Below are 13,668 nucleotides of genomic sequence, written 5' to 3'. Positions count from 1 at the left end.
ATAATTTAAATATTAAATCAAATTAAAACATAACTAAGAAGAGGTTTAACAGAATGTCAATTAGACCTTTACTGAGAGGTCATGAACAAGCCAGAATTTTCCCCTAACTAAACTGGAGAAATTTCAAAAACTGTATTAGCAGTATCCATGAAATTAATACAATAAACACTTTAAAATGCAAATGATACACAAAACATCTATCAGAGACAGAGGGAACAAGATTTAGTTACCTTTAATACTGTATGGCTTTATTTTGATCAGTGATTTAATTAACGCATGCAACAAGCCTCAAAGCTGGTCAGCATCCCTTATAAAAGAAGGAAAACTGCAGAACTGAAAAGATAGCGTGCAACTCTATTAAACTCTTTTTAGGTCTCTCTGAGTCTCCTGTTTTATCTTGTAGAATCAACAACTGAATGGATTTGATTTGGGAAATCTGCTTAGAGGGAAAGCTGCACTGATACTCAGATTCGAGAAAGCCAATTATTAGTCCAGGGGTCGGCAACCTTTCAGAAGTGGTGTGCCGAGTCTTCATTTATTCACTCTAATTTAAGGTTTCGCATGCCAGTAATACATTTTAACGTTTTTAGAAGGTCTCTTTCTATAAGTCTATAATATATAACCAAACTATTGTTGTATGTAAAGTAAATTCATTTTTAAAAATGTTTAAGAAGCTTCATTTAAAATTAAATTAAAATGCAGAGCCCCCTGGACCAGTGGCCAGGCCCGGGCAGTGTGAGTGCAACTGAAAATCGGCACACGTGCCATAGGTTGCCTATCCCTGTATAAGTCCATAACTTGAAAGCATCTCAAGACCTTTCGCCCCCCCAACCGCCCCACACACATACCTGAAAAAACAAGGAACAAGAATAAGAATTATTTACATGTTCTAACATGAGTTTATAATACCTAATATTTCAATGAAACACGCAAAGGACCAGCAAAAAAGCAGTGTCTATTATGTTGCAGCATTAACAATAAAGTAAATAAAGCCTCAAATGCCTAACTATTAGAAATATATTTTGAAGATTTTTGATATAGTGCAATTATATAATACATTTAAATATAGGAAATATAACAACTGTTCTGTTCTCTAAATGTCATATTTAAGTATCATCCAGGTAAAACTTTTCAAACCACTGAAAATAATTTATTGCCATATGGAAATTCTAAAAATCATCTGAGGAAAAATATTCAAGTAGGTATTTATTTGGTCATAAAAGATGGCAATACAGATTCTATTTCTGTAAGACATGTCCTGCTGTCTATTCTATTAAGTTCTTCTAAAATTACTTCAAAGTAGCCTAAATAAAAAAGAAATACTCCAAATTCACATACTGTATTTAATATACTGTACACAATACCAAAATGACAAGCTCAGAAAATAATTCTTGTGAACTGCAAGTCATGCTTCTACCTATCTGATAATTTTATATATATATTTGTTGGATTATAAATTAACTGTAAAAATACACAAAATGTTTTATGCACTAACTGCTTACTGAATGTTTCATTTATTGTTCCCATATAAACATAGTCCCAAGTTAAAAAATAACAAACCTGCAACTAATGACATCAAAATCCAGACATTCTCCTCAAGGCCCTCATCCTGAAATGAGATTAATGTTTCTGATTGTTCTTGTGTGAGTCCCATCCATTTCAAGGATGGAACACCGCAAGAGCACAGATATCAGTGCTAGGGGATCCCCATGCACAATCAAGTCCCAAATTAGGGCCAATCCTGCAAACATTTGCTACCAGATGTAGTACTTACTACTGTGACCAGTCCCCATGACTGACAGTAAAAACTGTGTGCAGAATTGCAAGTTCTTTGGGACAGAAATATAATTTGCATATATACAGATATTCACATTTTTGGCACTGTTTTAATAAGTGTGTGTGTGTAAGATACTTAATATAAAAAAACTGAAGTCAATTCACCCTTATGTGGTATAGGATGTTAGAGCTGCCTGAAACAACCCACTTTATTAGCAGGTGCTGATCTTGCTGGAAAATGTTACGTGAGTTCTGCTGACTCTGGGTATGTCTACACTACAGTTAGACATCCGCAGGTGGCTCATGCCACCTGACTCAAGAGGGGCTGCTTAATTGCAGTGTAGATGTTCCAGCTGAGGTAACAGGAACCTGAACTCTGGGACCCTCCCACCTTGCAGGGTCATAAAGCCCAGGCTCCAGCTCAAGCCCGATCATCAACTCTGTAAATAAACAATCGGCAACCCAAGCCCTGCAAACCCAAGTCAGTTGCCATGGGCCAGCCATGGGTTTTTAATTGAAGTGCAGACGCACTCTCAATGGAGCAAGTGGCTTATTACCTCACCTGGATATATAGAGAGAGCATTTAGGTGTGGGTAAAGGAATCCAAAGGGAGAAACCCTAGATTCAACTATGCCTAGAAAGAAGTATTTAGCTGAACTTTGTTCTTTTATTGTTCATTTCTTTATCAATAAAGCTGAGCTATAAGAAGGGGGTGAGTTTGGACTGCAAATAGATATCATTGTGTTATTTAGTGGGAAAGGTACTTGTTCAAAACATTATTTAACACAAGTTTATATTCTGTAGATCTGTAAAAAGATACACTACAAAGTATGAGGATTTAGTTAATTTAGGGGCCAATCTTGTGTGCCTTTCTTAAGGCAAAACTCATTCATTTTGAGGAAGTTTACCATACGTTTTTAATTTTTCATTGCCTAATGTTATATATAGGTATGTATTCATAATCTAAATGATGTCTATATTTTAGGGCTTAATAAATGTATCGAAGTTCAGTAATTGCAAGCAAAGAAAACTGAAGATAAGCCCATCTTTTTTAGCTGCTGCTTCAAAAGCTATGCTCATAAAAATTAAACCAAGTGATGCATATGTGTGCATTATAGTCTCATTTCTTTATTGTTAAGTCAGATTTCCAGTAACTGCAAACAAATGAAACTTGAGTTTAAAAATATACTTCAATTTTTAAAATTTTAATTAACCACATACTCTCGATCAGTTCTATTACATATGCTGAATGCATATATGCACTGTTTTCATAGTTGTATTTTGATAAAGTCAGTTAAAACATTGAGAAATTTAGGGGAAAAAAATGCTTTTCATTAGACATTCAAGACTATGATCCTTACCAGACTAAGCCTAAAGTCTTCAACAAATTACTATCTATGTCTTTTTAGAAAGTTCACTAAAAGGCAAGTCTTGAACAGGTCAATCATAACATATTTTGAAATTACTGTAAAAGCTCACACGGCATTGTTTTTATATTTAGCTATCTATACTTATATTTGGCTCAAAAGCTGCTTCTCACTAAAATGGCTATCTCGTTAAGAAGCAAAATATACAGAATCCTAGAACAGAAACTGATACATCTAATAAAGCAAAAGCATATCAATGTATTAAGCTTACTGGATTTATCAATGTTACCTCATATAGCAGACAGCCTAGAGACCAGATGTCAGATTTGAAGTTGTATCCATTTTCATGTATTCTCTCTGGAGACATGTAATAAGGTGTACCCACTGCAATAAACGCAGAAATATTTTAAATTAAAAATATTGCTATACTGAATCTATACTATTGCAAATGTAATATTTAGCGTGGAAAATTATTCTTATATTATATATATAAATCATGCATAATAATAAATAAAAGTCACGCATAACAATAAAATACAGTCTTTTTAATGTGAAGATGCATATATAGCAGTTGAAAAAACACATACAAATATACATGTATAAACACACATTGGCTCTAAAAATGTTACTATTTTAATGAAGATGTATTATTTTGAATGATCACTAATTTCTCTGTAATTGAAAAAAAAAACTGTGAAACACTTCTAAAATGGTTTTTGTTTTTTGTTTGAAGCAACCAAAAAAACCTTCAAATTGAACTCTGTGAAAAGAGATTTGGAAGAATTCTCTAAAACTTTAAATCTTCAATAAATTATTTCTTCTTTTTAAAAATATTTTAAACCTCAGTGTTGATTGATAGGTATTAACCAGAAAGAAAGTTGCAAAAAATAAATCCAGTGGAAATTTTTGGTTTATCAACTTATTTTTACTTCATTCCCAACTCTGCTGCAATTTTTTTTTAATAACAGTAAATTAATAAATTCAGACTTTAACAACTGGAGACAAAGTATTCACTCATTTTTATTTGAATTTTGTTGGGAGTGGCCAAGTAGTTATTCTTGGTAAGCAATGTGTACTGAATAGGAATGAGCTGAATTTATTTTAAGCTAAATATCTTATGAATTAGAAGAATACTTAAATCAGTACATTAAAAAAAAGGCAACATTAGTTTTTTAAAAAATAAAAGATTACAACCTCATCCCGTTTTACTGAGTCTAAATCATTTAAAAAAAAATCTCATTTACTTTGGCCTTTCAGAACTAGAGGTTGAGATAAATTCTCTGTATGAATTTTGGCAGCGGAGCAGATATCACAAGTTTGGATAACCAAGATTTGCCTTTATATTGAAAAGGCAAGATGTTTCACTTCTATAGAAAAGGCAAATTAATTAATATTTTTGTTTAATTATTCCCAAAGGTGTGCTTTTTTGTTTTGTTGTTCTCATCATAACAAACTAAGTATTTTGTAAGGGCTGAGGACGCACCAAGGTATTATCACACTTTTTCAATAACAGAGTAAGATATTTCTAGGATTTCCAAGGATGAAAATTCTAATTCTCAAAATTAGAGATATTGGTACCATATCATCACAATCAACCCATACCTGCTGGCAATTTATAGTTTTGTCTAGGATGGAAATCTAACTTTGGGAACAGCATTGATAACTACATTAGATCAGTGGAGGTGCAGAACAAAATCTTTTCTCAGATATGCAGACACATATGGGCCATATATTGTAACACAAGGAGGATCTGGCCCTGCAAGTGTTTAAAAAGAGACATCCTCACTTTCTGAAAAAGGAGGGTATCAGCTCAAACTACATAAATTATATCCCAGCATTAGCTTGAGTGCAGAGTCATCACAACTGTGAACTGATCAAGAGTTTAAAGAAAGATGGGTTGGGGTAGAAAAGAGCATCTCAAAATGACAGAGTACTGTGAGAAAACCATCCATCCTCTCAGGATGTTCATATTTACTCACAACCAAGGACAGTCAAGAAGGGATGGTCTCTTTCCTAGGAATGGGAGGGTTGGGGGTGGGGGGAAGTTTTACAAACACCAAATTCAATAACATAGCCAGAAGAATAAGTAGAAGGGAAAGGAATGGTTTACTTAAACTTTTAGACTGTTATTCCACTCTAACTTCCCAAGAGCAATATTTTTACAGTATGTAAGTTTAATGGTATTCTGACAACCTAAGTACTGCATATGACATAATGCCATCTATACTTACAGATGGCTTATGCGTTTGACATTGTTTCTTATTCCAACATACCAAGTAAATTTGCCAATTTAAAAAAAGCTGTCAGAAAAGGAAACTAAAAATTGTAATTACACAACAATTTGGCTTGATATACCACAGCACATTTCATACTTTCATTATCCTTTCTGTATAACTGTTAAATTATATCTGAGCTCAAGATTTCCAGAGAAAACAATGCCTTCAAAACTTTCACTCTTTGCACCTATTAATAAATACCATGATTTAGTGTTCTGCTGTACTTTTTGTTGGCACAATTCATTTAACAATGAAAAACAAGTTTAATAGTAATCTGGCTCTTAACAGGTTACAGATCTACAGCTTCTGTTGCTCTAAAACATAAAACAAGTAACTGGCAGTGAGAAATGTGCCAGAAAGAGGCTTCACAGAATCCGCAGGGGGCAGCTGAAAACACTGAGGTTTGAAGGTTCATAGTTTACCAAAAGCAAAGGTAATTTTAACCAGTAGCTCTGGAAAACCTGCTGATACATTAGGGGTTTGAGATGAGTGTGAAAGATTGATGATGGGGAAAAAGAAGAACAAATGTTAGCATTTTACAGAGTTTAGCCTAGTATAACACCTTAACTGCAATACAAACTGAAGCCTCCAATGACCGACAAGTGAAACAAAGCCAAGATATTATTATAGTATAAATTCTTCCTCACTGAATTCTCAGAAACCACCTAAAGATCAGTTTGTAGCATGACACAAAGAGAAAACAGATACATTATTTTGATACCATAAACACTGTAGGCATTACAGTATATTCTAAAATATAAGAAGACTGAGATTTTTCTAGTGTACTGCTAGTAAACAAATAATAGATTTAATTAAAACTTTTTTTCCTAAGTCATTGTTCTTTTATTTAAAAGATGTTTTCATCATGAATACTACTTTAAAGAAACATTACTTTCTTCAACAACAGAAAGAGGGAGTGGGATGCTAGGAAAAGAAAGATCTAATACAGAAGGTAGATCAATACTTGAAAAATGATAAAATCTAGAAGTTTACTGCTCTATTTAGTTAATGCAGCTTTAAAATTGGGAAATTCTTTTTAGTACGGTCTACTGCTATTAATAAATAATTATGGAATGGCTGATATTGGACTCATTAATATAATTAATGCCCATGAACATGGATTTCCGCAAAACAGATCTTGTCAAATTAACTTGATATTTCTTTTTGATAAGTACATCAGTTTGGCTGATAAAGGTAAAAGACTTCTATAAGGGATCTGACTTGATTTCACACTGCATTTTGAAAACTGGATAACTGAAACGTCTGAAAACATAACTGTAAACAGCGAATCATCATCAAGTGGACGTGTTTCTACTGGCACCCCATGATATCAGATCTTGGTCCTACGCTATTTAATTTTTGTCAATGACCTGGAAGCTAATAAAATTACTACTGATAATGTTTGTAGATGACATAAAGATTGAGGTAGTGATAAATAGTGAAGAGGACAGGTCACTGGCACAGAATAATCTGGATCACTTGCAAAGCTGGGCTCAACCGAACAATATAGATTTAAACACAGCCAAATGTAAAGTCATACATCTAGGAACAAAGACAGTAGACCATATTTACAGAATGAGGGAGTCTATCCTGGGAAGCAGTAGCTGAAAACAATTTGAGGGTTATGGTGGCTAATCAGCTGATCTTGAGCGCCAAACCCTGACGCTCTGTCCAAAAGGGCTAATGAAATCCTTGGATGCATAAACGGGAATTTTGAGTAGGAGTAAACAGGCTATTTTACCTCTGTATTTGGTTCAGATGCAATTGCTACTGAATAGTATGTCCAGTTCTGCTGTCCACAACTCACAAAGGATGTGGCAAAACAGAAAAGGCTTCAGAGAAGAGCCATGAGAATAATTAAAGGATTGGAAAACGTATTAGAACAACAGGCTCAAGGAACTCAATCTATTTAGCTTATTAAAGAGAAGATTAAGGAGTGACAATTCAAGTCTGTAAATACATATATGGGGAACAGAAATCTAGTAATAGAGGGCACTTCAATCTAGCAGACAGAAGTATAACAAGATCCAATTATTGGAAGCTGAAGCTAGACAAATTCAGATTAGGAAAAAGGCATAACTTTTTAAAAATGAGGGAAAGTAACAACTGGAACAATTTCTACATACTCTATTCAGCTGGCTGAACCTGAACCTGAGTAAGATAGAGATAATGCTGGAGGGCAGAGGATAGCATGAGGATAGCATTTTAAGATTTTGCAGCCATGTTTCTGTCTCCTTTGGTTGAAGAGAGACACCTACAACTGGTCTATTCAGATCATGGTTTAGGACTTTTTTTTGGATTCCTCACTGACACTGAGCTCTCACACAACAGCATCTATGATTAACACTTTCCATCATCTCTAGTTGGCTGTAAGACTCCATCCCACCAGATGATGACCTGGCCTCAGTTATTCACTGCATCTCTCAACTGGACTATAGCAACATGATATTCCGGTGCAACTTACAAAACTCTAACTAGAACAGAAAGCAGCAGCGCTTCTCCTCAGCAACAAAGGCAACCATAAGTACATCAGACGTATCCTTCACTCCATACACTGGCTTCCCAAGTATTTCAAATCAAGTTCAAGGTCACTGTTGTTATTTTTTGTATATTATCACAGCACTTATGAGCCCTAGCCATGGACCAGTACCCCACTGTGCTAAGCACTGTACAAACAGAACAAAAAGATGGTCCCTCCCACAAAGAGCTTACAATTTAAGTATAAGACAAGAGGCAGCAGGTGGTTAGAGACAGACAAACGGGAGAGTACCAGGAAACAATATAATGTTATCATTATGATAGACAGAGGTCTCAGCACACCAGGGGCTTAATCATTATCAAGACTTTTGTAGGCATCGTGGCACAGAAGCACTTAAGGAGGGATTTGAAGGAAGATGACAAGGTAGTTTTGAGGATGTTAACTAGGAGATCCTCCCAAATATCAGAGCAGTAAAGGAGAAAGCACAAAGAATCTTGTTTGAAAATTTAACAAGAAGTGATGGAAGCTGGCATCATGGGCCAATTGGAGGCAGGTGTTGATATCTCAATAACAAGTAAGAGATGGTAGGTCAGGTGAGGATAAGACATGAGGGCTCTGAAAGTGTTGATAATTTGCTTATAGTTCATGTGATACAGAAGGTGGAGCTAATGAAGGAATGCAAAAAGAGAGGTGACAAAGTGATAGCCTAGGAAAATAGTCTTTGCAATAGTATTCTGTGTGGATGTGAGCAGGGCAAGATTGCATTTGTCAAAGCCAAAGAGAAGGACACTGCAGTAATCGAGATGCAAGATAATGAGATCCTGGATGAAAGAATTTTAGCTGTGTGGATGGATAGGAAAGGCTGATCTTAGATATGCAGACAGAATATGAAAGTTTAGACACAGCCTGGATGAGAGGTGTTGAAGGTGACACCTAAGTTATGGGCCTGAGTGACAAGTGGGAAGGTGGTGCTGTCCACAGTGATCAAGAAAGGAGGTAGTAGGGAAGGATGGCGAGGAGGCAGGGAGGGAAGCGAGACTAAAAGCTTTCTTTCAGTCATACACAGCTTTAGCTGACAGCTAGATTATCACAAGATGTGAGAGACAAGCTGAGATTTTAGTTTGGATAGGAGAGAGGTCTGAGTAGAGACGGTAGTTGAATTTGTATTTGCAGATGAGATTACTCAGAGATAAGATGTCGAGGGAGAAGTGAAGACCAACGATAGAGTCCTGTACAGCCCTGACAGAAAGTTGGGGGAGAGGAGGATGAGAAGGACCCTCCAAAAGATATGCTGAAGGAGCAACTAGAGTGGTAGGAGAACCACCAGGAAGGGACAGAGTTAGAGAAGCCAAGGGAAGCCAATATTTCAAGGAGACGAGCGCAAGTGAAAGAGTCAAAAGTGGCTGACAGGTCAAAGAAAATAAAGATTGAGTGGTGGTTCTAAGATTTGGCTAGGAAGAGGTCGTTGATGCTGGTAAGAGTGGTTTCAGTGGCATGCAAGAGGCAGAAGTCAGACTGAGGAGTGTCTAGGATGACAATGCAGGAGAGGAACCGCAACAACAATCAGCACGTTCAATTAGCTTAGAAATGGAAGGGAGATTTGGTGATAGCTGGAGGGCCAAGTGGTGTCAAAGGTGTTGGTATTTTTTTTTAAATGGGAGACTAAAGCATTCTTGCATTGTAAGGAAAAAGATCCAGAGAGGAGCGAGAGATGAAGAAAAAGATGAGAGTGGACATGAGAGATCTGGAAACAGGATGGGGTCCTGGGGCAAGTGTTGGAGTTAGAAGAGAAAAATAGATAACTTTTGTGTCTATGGCAGGGAAAAGGGAGACGAGAGTGATAAGAAAGAAGGGATACCTATGCAAGGGGAGGAGGAAGGTCACATCATATTATATTCAAGGTGTTCCATTGCCTGGCCCTACAATATCTAGAAGACCACCTAAAGCTCCAGGATGAAGACTGTTTGACAACTTTGCTCTTCTAGAGCAATGGAACTCTATATAATGAGGGTTTAGCTTATCTGCGAAAGAGACAGAACTTTCTCAGTGGTTGGTTTTGAGATTGTAGAATGAACTTCCCCAGGAACTAAGGACCATCACAAACCTCACCACATTCCACTCCAAGTACAAGGCAAATTTCTTTGACCCTGCCTTCTCTATCAAATACAATGCAACCTGTATTTAAAACAAAACAAAAAAAAAACCGCCTACCAAAACCAGACATTAAATTGAACAGGCTTCTCCCCCTGAGTACAGGATGAGAGAACAAGACATGTGACAGGTGTTAGTCACTTTCCTTAATAAATATACTACTAGAAGATGCTCAGATGCTACAGTGATGAGTGTGGTATAAGAACATATGGAGAACAAAATAGCATAGGCATACTAGAACACAAAGATCCCTCCTGGACTTCAAGTCTATGAATCTACTGGATTGGTTGGTATTTATGCTCTCAAAACAGCATGGAGCCTTTTGCCTTAGTTGAACACATGTACTCTGTAGGTTAAAGAATAGATTCTCATTTTTTATTTTATTTTGCTAAATATTTAAAGTAGCTCAAAATTGCTCCTCCTCAGAATTAGATGAATTTGAAGAACTGCCAATCACTAGCCTCATCCATTATCTGGGATTGTTTGCTCTGCCAAATTATGGGCTAGTTTGAAGGATCATATGCATGCCACTATGATGCCATGAAGATGAAAGTCAGGGGGTGCTGAAGCCAGTGTGCCATCACTAGAAAATGCAGATGGCCCTGTGCTTTCAGTGCATTTAGGCAGTTTTCCAGGGTTTGGGGGCCTTTCTGATCTTTCTCCCTGCCCCCAAAAAGCACTATCTGGCCATATGTGTGGAGGTTGTGAGATATTCTGCTGCCTACAGGAAGGAAGCAAAGTTTCACTGAAGAAGTGAAGTGCTCTATTGCTTTTCTACTGAATTCTAACCTACATTTCTGAACTCTATGGTTACCACTAACACCATTATTAGATTTAACTTAAAAGTGTAGGTAAAGGGAATAGGCACATATATAAATCTGATGTGGAATTACAACATGACTACAGGCTGTCACCTGTAGAGCCATGTCCTGGCATGCAGAGAACCAAAACTCAGGCTGATCCTTGCTTCTAATAAAGTCCATAAGGTGTGCTATGGAGGAAAGGCATTCAGCCCTGGAAAGGTTGGTGGAGAGAAAAAATGAGGGAAGTGTATCCTATATTGTTCACAAATGCCCTTCTAACCAGCCCAGGTGAAGTGCATTCCAACTTCAGTGGGTATTATGACCAGCCTTCTACCAAAAGGGAGACTGACTCAGTGGTTCTGTTTGTTTTAAAAAGGAAGAATCTCAAAAGTTAAATACACATACACACACAACAGAAATCCCTATTTGTTTGATAAGGTTGTACACAATTGATAATGCCATTAACTAAGCTTAGCCAGACCACTTTAACTCTTGAAATTTGTTTTAAAATCCTTACATTTTGAAGTTTGAATAGTTTTTTGTTTTTTTTAAAGTTACAATTAAATGCACTACCATTTAAATTTAGAAGTTATAATATATAATTAAGGAGAATTTTAGTATATTTCTTTATATATGTGAAAACCTGAATATACTCTTCAGGTGTAGTGAAAAAAAAATCTCTAGATGAAGACATAAATTGGTGATTGGACAAAGTTTGTAGTACACTAATTTTTTTGTGTGTATCATAGAATAATAGAATATCAGGGTTGGAAGGGACCTCAGGAGGTCAGTTAGTCCAACTCCCTGCTCAAAGCAGGACCTAATCCCCACCTAAGTCATCCCAGCCAGGCTTTGTCAAGCCTGACCTTGAAAACTTCTAAGGAAGGAGATTTCACCACCTCCCTAGGTAACCCATTCCAGTACTTCACCACCCTCCTCATGAAAAAGTTTTTCCTAATATCCAACCTAAACCTCCCCCACTGCAACTTGAGACCATTATTCCTTGTTCTATCATCTGCTACCACTGAGAACAGTCTAGATACATCTTCTTTAGACCCCCCTTTCAGGTAGCTGAAAGCAGCTATCAAATCCCCTCTCATTCTTCTCTTCTGCAAACTAAATAATCCCAGTTCCCTCAGCCTCTCCTCATAAGTCATGTGCTCCAGCCCCCTAATCATTTTTGTTGCCCTCCACTGGACTCCCTCCAATTTTTCCACATCCTTCTTGTAGTGTGGTGCCCAAAACTGGACACAGTACTCCAGATGAGGCCTCACCAATGCAAATTAGAGGAGAATGATCACATCTCGATCTGCTGGCAATGCTCCCACTTATACAGCCCAAAATGCCGTTGGTCTTCATGGCAACAAGGGCACACAGTTGACTCATATCCAGCTTCTCATCCACCATAACCCCTAGGTCTTTTTCTGCAGAACTGCTGCCTAGCCACTCAGTCCCTAGTCTGTAGCAATACATGGGATTCTTCCACCCTAACTGCAGGACTCTGCACTTGTCCTTGTAGATCATCATCAGGTTCTGGCCCAATCCTCTAATTTGTCTAGGTCCCTCTGTATCCTATCCCTATCCTCCAGCGTATCTATCACTCCTCCCAGTTTAGTGTCATCTACAAACTTGCTGAGGGTGCTAATCATGCCATCCTCCAGATCATTAATGAAGATATTGAACAAAACCGGCCCCAGGACCAACCTTGAGGCACTCTGCTTGATACTAGCTGCCAACTAGACATGGAGCCATTGATTACTATCCGTTGAGCCCGACGATCCAACCAACTTTCTATCCACCTTATAGTCCATTCACCCAGCTCATACTTCTTTAACTTGCTGGCAAGAATACTGTGGGAGACCGTATCAAAAGCTTTGCTAAAGTCAAGGAATAACACGTCCACTGCTTTCCCCTCATCCACGGAGCCAGTTATCTCATCATTGTTAGAGGGCTTATTCCTTCACCCTCTCACTTTCCTGGTCCTTCTCGCATGCACAGAGAGCAACAATACTCGAAGTCCAAAGGCGCAAACAATTCGATGTTTATTGGGATGAACTTCCAGCAGGCATGATTCCAGTTTCCTTCCTTGGTGTCCTCCTTCTCAGCTCTGACACCACAGAGATGTCCCTGTTCCCATTGCCCCCTTAGCAAAACATGATTCCAATTCCCCCAGCCCCAGTCCCTGTTCCCATTCTCCCCCTTTACTTCCTAATTGACTGCAGACTATATAGTAAAAACTTGAGTTCTGCTTAGCTATATCTTAACCAATAATTGTACTGAAATTTAACTAAACAATCCTAACATACCGTAATATGGTTATTTAACCAATGATGTCCCACCACCTTAATTGGTTTACACTCAACAAAATTAATTATACAGCAGACAGAAACAATCACAGAACCAGACAGAGATTATACAGACAAACAATAGGGAAGTGCAGACTATAGTGATAGAACAATACAGAAAAAATGGTTACTCACCTTTAGTAACTGTTGTTCTTCGAGACGTGTTGTTCATGTCCATTCAAAGTAGGTGTGCACGCGCTGCGTGCAAGCCAGCCGGAAGATTTCCCCCTAGCAGCGTCCGTAGGGTCGGCTCAGGCGCCCCCTGGAGTGGCGCTGCCATGGCGCCCTATAAAGGGGCCCACCGACCCTCCACCCCCTCAGTTCCTTCTTGCAGGCACTCCGACAGAGGGGCAGGAGGGTGGGTGTTGGAATGGACATGAACAACACATCTCGAAGAACAACAGTTACTAAAGGTGGGTAATCGTTTTTTCTTCTTCGAGTGGTTGTTCATGTCCATTCAAAGTAGGTGAC

General features: G+C 37.8%; 1 protein-coding gene across 5 annotated transcripts in view; it reads right to left on the bottom strand.

The window, feature by feature from the left end:
- The window catches only part of NEK7 (NIMA related kinase 7), a 155,161-nt gene that overhangs the window by 14,339 nt on the left and 127,154 nt on the right, over window positions 1-13,668 (bottom strand). For all 5 annotated transcript variants that reach the window (XM_030571545.1, XM_030571543.1, XM_030571548.1 and 2 more), the window contains one exon: window positions 3,433-3,527. In XM_030571545.1, coding sequence (XP_030427405.1) covers window positions 3,433-3,527 — 95 coding nt within the window. The remainder of the gene's footprint in view (window positions 1-3,432; window positions 3,528-13,668) is intronic.

Source organism: Gopherus evgoodei, chromosome 8, assembly GCF_007399415.2.
Source record: "Gopherus evgoodei ecotype Sinaloan lineage chromosome 8, rGopEvg1_v1.p, whole genome shotgun sequence".
Lineage (NCBI taxonomy): Eukaryota > Metazoa > Chordata > Testudines > Testudinidae > Gopherus > Gopherus evgoodei.
The sequence above is the reverse complement of the archived record's forward strand: the minus strand, read 5'-3'. Positions and strand labels throughout refer to the sequence as shown.